At 44.9% G+C, this 8,201-nt stretch overlaps 1 protein-coding gene across 1 annotated transcript; it reads left to right on the forward strand.

Moving 5' to 3' along the window:
• Window positions 1–1,286: 1,286 nt before the first annotated feature.
• Window positions 1,287–1,911, forward strand: LOC118833394 (probable G-protein coupled receptor 83; the record flags this gene model as incomplete). Its single annotated transcript, XM_036740749.1, has 1 exon — window positions 1,287–1,911. A coding segment is annotated over one exon (625 nt), but the record flags the coding sequence as incomplete, so codon positions are not given.
• Window positions 1,912–8,201: the final 6,290 nt, after the last annotated feature.

Below are 8,201 nucleotides of genomic sequence, written 5' to 3' on the forward strand. Positions count from 1 at the left end.
AAAATAAAATGCATAGGATTACCAAGAAAACCAATTATATTGAAATAAAATGATCAGAACGGGAAGTAGAGGTGGTGCAGTGGATAGGGCACCGAGCCTAGATTCAGGAAGACCCGAGTTTAAATTTGACCTCAAACACTTCCTAGCTGTGTGACCATGAGCAAGTCACTTAACCCTGTTTGCCTCAGTTTCCTCATCTGTAAAATGAGCTGGAGAAGGAAATGGCAAACCACTCCAGTGTCTTTGCCAAGAAAACCCCAAATGGGGTCATGAAGAGGTGGACATAACTGAACAACAAAAGTTATCAAAGTATTAAAAAATTTGTGGACCCCGGCTTAGACCTCCTGATCTAGAAGAAAGGGACTGGGATGGGGATGGCATTGGAGAGCACGCTATATAAGGATTGGTTGCATGAAGTGGGGATATATAGTCTGGAGAAGAAAACACTTAAGAAAGACTTCAAGTATTTGAAAGGCTGTCATATGGAAGAGGGAATACACCTGTTATATTTCACTTTGGGGATGGGGAACCTGCAGCCTCGAGGCTACGTGTAGCCCTCTAGGTTCTCAAGTGTAGCCCTTGGACTGAATCCAAACTTCACAGAACAAATCCTTGCCCTCTAGGTCCTCAAGTGCGGCCCTTTGACTGAATCCTAAAGGTTTTGTTCTGCGAAGTTTGGATTCGGTCCAAGGGCCACACTTGAGGACCTAGAGGGCCACAAATGGTCTCAAAGCCGCAGGTTTCCCCACCTCTGCTTTAGACTATGGAGCTAAGAGCAAGGGGCGGGGAGTCATAGAGATTCAGATTTAGGCTCCTCCCCCCAACTTCCTAATAACTCAAAAATTTCCAACACTGTGAGGTAGTGAGTTCTTCATCACTGGAAACCTTCAAGCAGAGGCTGAATGATCCCTTGTTGGGAATATTGTGGAGGATGCTGAGGTTGGAATCAGTGGCCTCCGACATTCTAGGATGTTTCCTCTTGTGATTCTACCACTTCATTTAGCTCGATATGACTCTTGGGAGAAAGCCAAGTAGATATTACTGTTACACGGTGTAGGATCATATGATTCATAGCTGCAAGGGTTCTTAGACATCATTTACAAACACTCATTTTACTAAGGCCATGCTAATTACCAAGCACATCTTGTGATGTGCCAGGAATGTGCTAAGAGGAAAGGGAGTACCTGAGTAATTTGAGGTGGGATTCAAAGTAGGTTCTCTGCCTCTAAATCCAGTCTGATTTCCATGCCTCTGATTCCATGTCTCTGTCATCTCTGGCACAACAGGAACAGAACCAACAGGATGGTCTGCCTCCCCAGCTTCCCACACCCTTCTGAGGGCATCAGGAAGTACGTGGACGTGATTACCTTCGTTTTCATGTACATCCTGCCCCTGGTGGCGATTTTGATCAGTTACTCACTGATGGCCAAGAAGCTATGGCTGCGGAATTCCATCCAAGATACGGCATCAGAGCAAACCATCAACCACCAAGAGAAGAAGAAGATGACCCTGAAGATGCTGATCATGGTGGTAGTAATCTTTTCCATCTGCTGGCTCCCCCTCCATTTCTATGAAGTGCTCCTGTCCTGCAAGGTCATCTATACCCATGAGGCTATCTATTATGCTTTCCACTGGTTTGCCATGAGTAGTTCTTGCTACAACCCCTTTATCTACTATTGGCTCAACAAAAGTTTCCGTGATGAGCTCAAGTTGGTTCTGCGTTCTTGGTGGCGGAGGGTGCTAAACCGTAACCGTGAGCATCCCACCATCTCGTCCACTTTTAGACGTACCTGGAGGGAATCTTACCCTTTCTGGGATGCCAGTTTGGGGATACCCAAGGCCAATGAGGATCCCCCTCCAGGGGACCAGATTGACCTATCTGGTGTCCGCCCCACCGTAGCAACGCCTTAAGCCGATGGGGCTCTGATGGCCAAGCTAACCAGCCAGAATACTCCAGAGGTTGGGGCCAAAGTATACCTACTCTTGGCTTGGAACACATAGCTTAGGCCATCCTGGGGTGCGAGGGGCATATTCGTGCTATTATTTCTGCCTCTCTCCCTCTTCCATGGTTCTTAACCTTTCCCGATTTCATGGTTCTTTTCTTTCCTTCTCCTTGTGAGTCATTGGAATGTTTCCAGGCCCGTTGGGATAGGTTCTCTTGCCCTTCACTCAAAGGGATGGATCACCTTGTCTTCTGATGTCTTTTTCTCATAGTTGCCATTGTTAGCTTATCCAGGCTTCAGTCTGCCCACCAGTGTCCTGGACCTTGTAGCCCATAGTTCCACGGGTGCTTGAAGATTCTCCTTGATGGCTGTCTGACAAACAAAACCTTGTAAGATGAAAAAATACTCCCAGAGAAATTCCAGAAGACTTGTTTCTGAAATGTTTAATAAATGCTTGTTGATGTATTTGTGAAGTTTCTGGAATGATTACTGACTCTGGAACTAGAGAAGTTGGGTTCAAATCCAGTCTCTGATACCACCTTTGTGACCTTGGGCAAGTCACTCGGTTTCCCTGGGCCTCAATTTCCCCTTCTGTAAATGAGGGACTTAGTTTAGATGATGTCTAAGGCCCCTTCTTACTCTAGGTCCAAAATCCTATCATTTGGTGTTTTGAGATCTCAAAGCATCTTGTAGAGACCAGCCCTCAGAATCCTAGCTCAGTGACAGAGAGAATGAGAAATCTCAAAGCACCTTGTAAAGACCAGCCCTCAGAATCCCAACTCAGTGACAGAGAGAATGAGAGATCTCAAAGCACCTTGTAAAAACCAGCCCTCAGAATCTCAACTCAGTGACAGAGAGAATGAGAGATCTCAAAGCACCTTGTAAAGACCAGCCCTCAGAATCCCAACTCAGTGACAAAGAGAATGAGAGATCTCAAAACACCTCGTAAAGACCAGCCCTCAGAATCCCAACTCAGTGATAGAGGGAATGAGAGATCTCAAAGCACCTTGTAAAGACCAGCCCTCAGAATCCCAACTCAGTGACAGAGAGAATGAGAGATCTCAAAGCACCTTGTAAAGACCAGCCCTGAGAAACCCAACTCAGTGATAGAATGAGAGATCTCAAAGCACCCTGTAAAGACCAGCCCTGAGAATCCCAACTCAGTGATAGAGGGAATGAGAGACTCCCTCTTTTTCTACATGTAGTACAAACTCGAAGTGTTGCTTCAAAATCCCTATAATTCTCCTATTTTCTGCCTTTTGATACATTGGATCACAGAGATCTGCATTACTAATTTTTTTCCCCTTAGCTTCTTTTTCTAGAAATAGAAAAAACCCTGCATGATTAAGATAGAGATAAAGATATTCTATCCTGGGGCAGCTAGGTGGCGCAGCGGGTAGAGCACCAGCCCTGGAGTCAGGAGGACCTGAGTTCAAATGCAGCCTCAGACACTTGACACATGTACTAGCTGTGTGACCTTGGGCAAGTCACTTAATCCCAATTGCCATGCACAAAAAAACAAACCAAAAAAGATATTCTATCCTTTCCTAACTCTGGCCTGGGGAGGATTCAAAATTAACAAGGAAGAGATGGATGGTTTGGGGGAAGGAGAGAAGAAATAATCTCATCCTTTCACCATTTCCCTTCATCTGAAGACTTCTTCAAGCAGCTGAGGGGGTGTGCCAGTGGGAGGAACACAGAAGAGATCTGACTTGCCCAATGCCATTTCTTTCCCTGGAATTGGCCACTGTGAGTCAGCACAGTGGCGGGGGTGGGGGGGGGAGTTGCATCCTCCCTTTTCCCTCAGCATTTAATCAAACAATCAACAGGTATTTACAAAACACTTACTAGGTTCTGAGCACGGAAGATTACAAAGAAAAAGAAAAAACAATCCTTACCCTAGGATCATAGGCTTAAAGCCTGAAGGGAATCTTAGGAGTTATTGAGTCTGACCCCCTTCTAGGTTCATACATCTAGAGCTGGCCCCAACCCCCTTATTTTACAGAGAGGGAATCAGGCCCAGGCAGGTGGTGAAGTGACTTGCCCAGGGTCACACAGCTAGTACGTGTCTAGGCTGTCATTTGAACCCAGGACTCCAAGTCTGGTGCCCTACCCACCAAATCAAACTGCCTCTAAGAGCCCACATTTGTTATTCTCCTCCTCATTCCCTGTTTCCCTTCCTCCTCCTTTTTCTCCCTCCTCATCCTCATCCCCCTAGCCTCCCTTTCACCTGACTCTTCTCTCTCCTTTCCCTTCCAGTTCCATTCGCTCTCCTTCCCTCCGTTCCTAAGGGAGGAAGGGGGATTCCTAGTCAATTTCATTTCTACTTTTCCCCTAGTTACCAGAACCCATTCCTGAGGTACAGAGACATAGACAAAGTGCCCTGGACTTCGATTTCCTTAGGAAACAGTCTGTAGGGGAGGAAGCCTCCCAGGGTACCCCAGACACATCGCTTTCTTGTTTAATGAATGCTACAGCTCCCACGGAGGTGATTAGGCAGTCAGACATGTCCACTTCTAATCACTGTTGTCTGATTCATTTCCTCCATGACTTTCTTGACCCTCCGTACTTTCCCAATCATATAAGACTTTTCTTATTAGCTGGAGGGAGAATGTGATTCCTATGCTACAAGGCAGGCTTCTTTCCACTGTGGTCCACCTTGGAACCAAAAGAAAGGAGGAAAATTCCAGGAAGACCCAGGCCCAGCAGGCAAATGCAAAGATGCTGCTTCCATCAGCTACAGATAGCTTTGCTCCCCACCCCTTCTGTCTCTCAGAAGTCTTAAGAATGTCTATTATCTAGTCCAAGTGTATACTATATATGTATGTATATGTATCTGTATATGCATGTATGTTTATATATATACATATTACATATATGTATCCTTGTCTTAAATTTCATATACTAATCAGCAGTTGTTAGGTACTGCGCACCAATCCTTCTCTGCGGAGGCAACTATTGTCAAAAGTCTGTCGCTTGAGAGCTGATGGTTCATAGCCATGGAGGCCAGTTAATTTATTTGGTTATGTTCCAGGGCTAATGAGACCAAAGTCATGGCTCGAATCCTTATATAGCCCAATTACTGTTCCTTTTTTCCGGACCCCAGTCTATGCCCTTCAGTGTGGCCAGCCTTTGGGTCACCATAGCTCTCGGCACCAGGAGGGCTTAGTAGGAGGGTATGGATGACTCAGTGCTTCCTGTCCACACTGCTTACGGAACCACTCAAAGCATATGTCCTACTGATAAGAGATCAGTACAGCTGAAGGACAACTTGCCATTTCTAAATGTCTACTGGAAGGAACGGTGGATGGGGGACACTTCCTACACAGTCCTTCTCTCATATCCACATCCAAACAAATGCAGAGAAACCACTGTCTTGGTCCAACTGAGATAATCCAGATGAGACATTGTTTACATGCAGTGCTTCAGAGAGAGTGCCCACTCTAGAATAGGAGGGAACGGTATGGGTGAATTAATCTTCAATTATAGGTACTTGGAAAGACATCCAGCCGTACCATATGTTGGCCCTTCCTGGCATGTAGCATTGAGGACTCACTCCTAGGTCCTGTGAACACATGGTCTTTTCTAGGATCCCTGTGGTAATTTTCTCCTCTTCTCTAGACACATATATCCCTGCACACAAATACACATACATGTACACATGCGTATACATATACACTCATGTATTCACATGCAAATATACACACACTCTGAAATTCATGGGACTGGCTTAGACACGAAAGAGACCTTAGAGGCAGAGGTCAATCCACTCATTTCACAATGGGGAGACTGAGTCCCGGGGAGGTGAACTGATTTGCTCAGTATCACATTGCTAGTAAGTATCTGAGGCAGGTTTGGAATCCAGGTGCTCCCAATTTCAAGTAATGAGAATACCTTTTTAAACAATTATACCAGGATTTTTGCTTTCAAGCCAATGTTTTCTTCTTCAACATCTTCCAACGTGGGTGGCCAGATACTTACTTTGGTGATGCAGCTGTGATTCCAACTAGTCTGGGGACTCCTCTTTGGGAATTATTTCACATTCTTTTGAATCACGTCAACATTGGTGAATCCTTCAAAGGTGGGTCCGATTTTTGGAAATTGCCAAAAATGATTCTGAGCTGTCCTGTCCATTTAAGACTGTGTCATGCTATTTTGTGTTAACACAAGACAAAACAAAAACCCAATGTTTCTCTGAAGGTTCATTTGGAGCTGGAGCAGCATTATTGCGGGGGGGGGCACATCCTTAGGTCCTGGTTCACAGCCTTTCGTGTCCCCCCCCAATTCCTCAGCACTTCTAAACTACTTCATCCCCATTGCCTGTTGCACTTTATGAGATGAATTCGATGTTCTCTTCACTCGTTGTCCCCCCACGCAGCAAGACCATGGGTCTTGAGGATGTTGACATTCCACTGGAGCCTCTGATATTCCTAGTTTCATCGCTTTTTATTGCTTCCCCTCAACCCCATTCTTCCCTCTAGTTTTTTTGAAAGATCAGAACAAATGCTTAATCTGTATATTCGTGTATCACACCCAGCGAAGCTTTCATCAGGTTCAAGATTTCTTTCACATCTCTTTATGGAGATGTCATTCTTCAGCCACGACACTCAGGAGTTAATCGGCTACTTGAACAAACCAGGCTTTAGACATCTTCACCATTTCTGTTGGCCTTGGAAGTGGCCAGAGGACTGTCTCATGCACCGACGTGGGTGTCCTACTGACCCTCTTTAACCCTTTTGGGCCAGACGCAAAGTTTGGATCATAATGTTGGCTTATAAAAAAGCATCTTTATCATGCCAGGTTCATCGCTTGAAGAATTTGCAGATGTTACATGCAGATTTATACGAATTCTTGGCGCCAAGAAATTAGTTCTGATACAGAGCAATGATTTAACAAACACGACTCCTTTTTATTAAGTAAATTTATTTATTTTTAGTTTTCAACATTCACTTCCATAAGTTTTAAATTTTCTCCCCCTCCCTCCTCTCCCCCTCCCCAAGATGGTGTGCAATCCGATATAGGCTCTACATTCCTATTAAACATATTTTCACATTAGTTATGTTGTATAGAAGAATTAGAATGAATGGGAGAAACCATGAGAAAGAAAACAAAACAAAACAGAAAAAGAAAATAATCTGCTTTGATGTGCATTCAGACTCCCATAGTTCTTTTTCTGGATATGTACAGCATTTTCCCATCATGAGTCCTTTGAAGTTGTCGTAGATCCTTGCATTGCTGTGAAAGGCTAAGCCTGTCAAAGTCAGTCCTCACACGCTGTGGCTGTCGCTGTGTACAATGTTCTCCTGGTTCTTCTCACTTCACTCAGCATCAGTTCATATAAGTCTTTCTAGGTTTTTCTTAAGTCCACTAAACACGGCTCTTTTTGAGCACAGCTCTAGGTATGACCCAGGACAACCCCTCCTCTTTGCAGATGAGGGAAATTAGGCTTAGACATAGTAAGCAACTTGCCCGTGGTTACACATATATGGAGGGGCATGTGGGAACTGAAGCCAGGCCTTGCTGATTCCAAGTCTAAGTGTCTATTCACCATGCTGTATGGTAGTGACCAACAAACCTTGAAAGTTTTGATGCTGAAAGATGTCAGCATGTCTCTGCTATGACTGAACCTTTTCTGTTTCCAAAAAACTATATACGGTAAGCAGGCTCATGATAAACTATTACCAGCAGCTAGGTGGTGCTGCAGAGGCTAGAGAGCCAGGCTTGGAGTCAGGAAGACCTGAGTTGACAATCTGGCCTAGGACTCATCTTTCCCAGTTCAAATCAGGCCTCAGACACTTCCTGGCTGTGTGACCCTGGGCAAGTCACTGCATCCTGTTTGCCTCAGTTCCCTCATCTGTAAAATGAGCCAGAGAAGGAAAGGGCAAACCACTCTACTATCTTTTCCAAGTGAAATGACTGAACAACAACATCAAAGCAGAAGCACAGACAGACATACACATCCACATCCACATATGCACACACAGAAACTACATCCCCCTTCCTCTCCCCGAAAGAAAAGAAGCAGCAACTTAGAGTAGTCAGTATCGCGTACTTTGGTGCTTTGAGTACGTGGTATCTTCTCCTTCTCTCGCTGAGTGCCATGTGGAGAGTGACGTCATCTGCTCGACTTTGCAGAGGATTTTGGGTAACTCTGAGGTCTTGATGCTGTCATAGAGGGACCAGAAGAGGACACTCCTCATTGCAGAAAAGATTCTACATGAAAAAAGCTGTCAAGTGGGGATTCCTAGAGAATGAGGC

This window comes from Trichosurus vulpecula, unplaced genomic scaffold, assembly GCF_011100635.1.
Source record: "Trichosurus vulpecula isolate mTriVul1 unplaced genomic scaffold, mTriVul1.pri scaffold_94_arrow_ctg1, whole genome shotgun sequence".
Taxonomy (NCBI): domain Eukaryota; kingdom Metazoa; phylum Chordata; class Mammalia; order Diprotodontia; family Phalangeridae; genus Trichosurus; species Trichosurus vulpecula.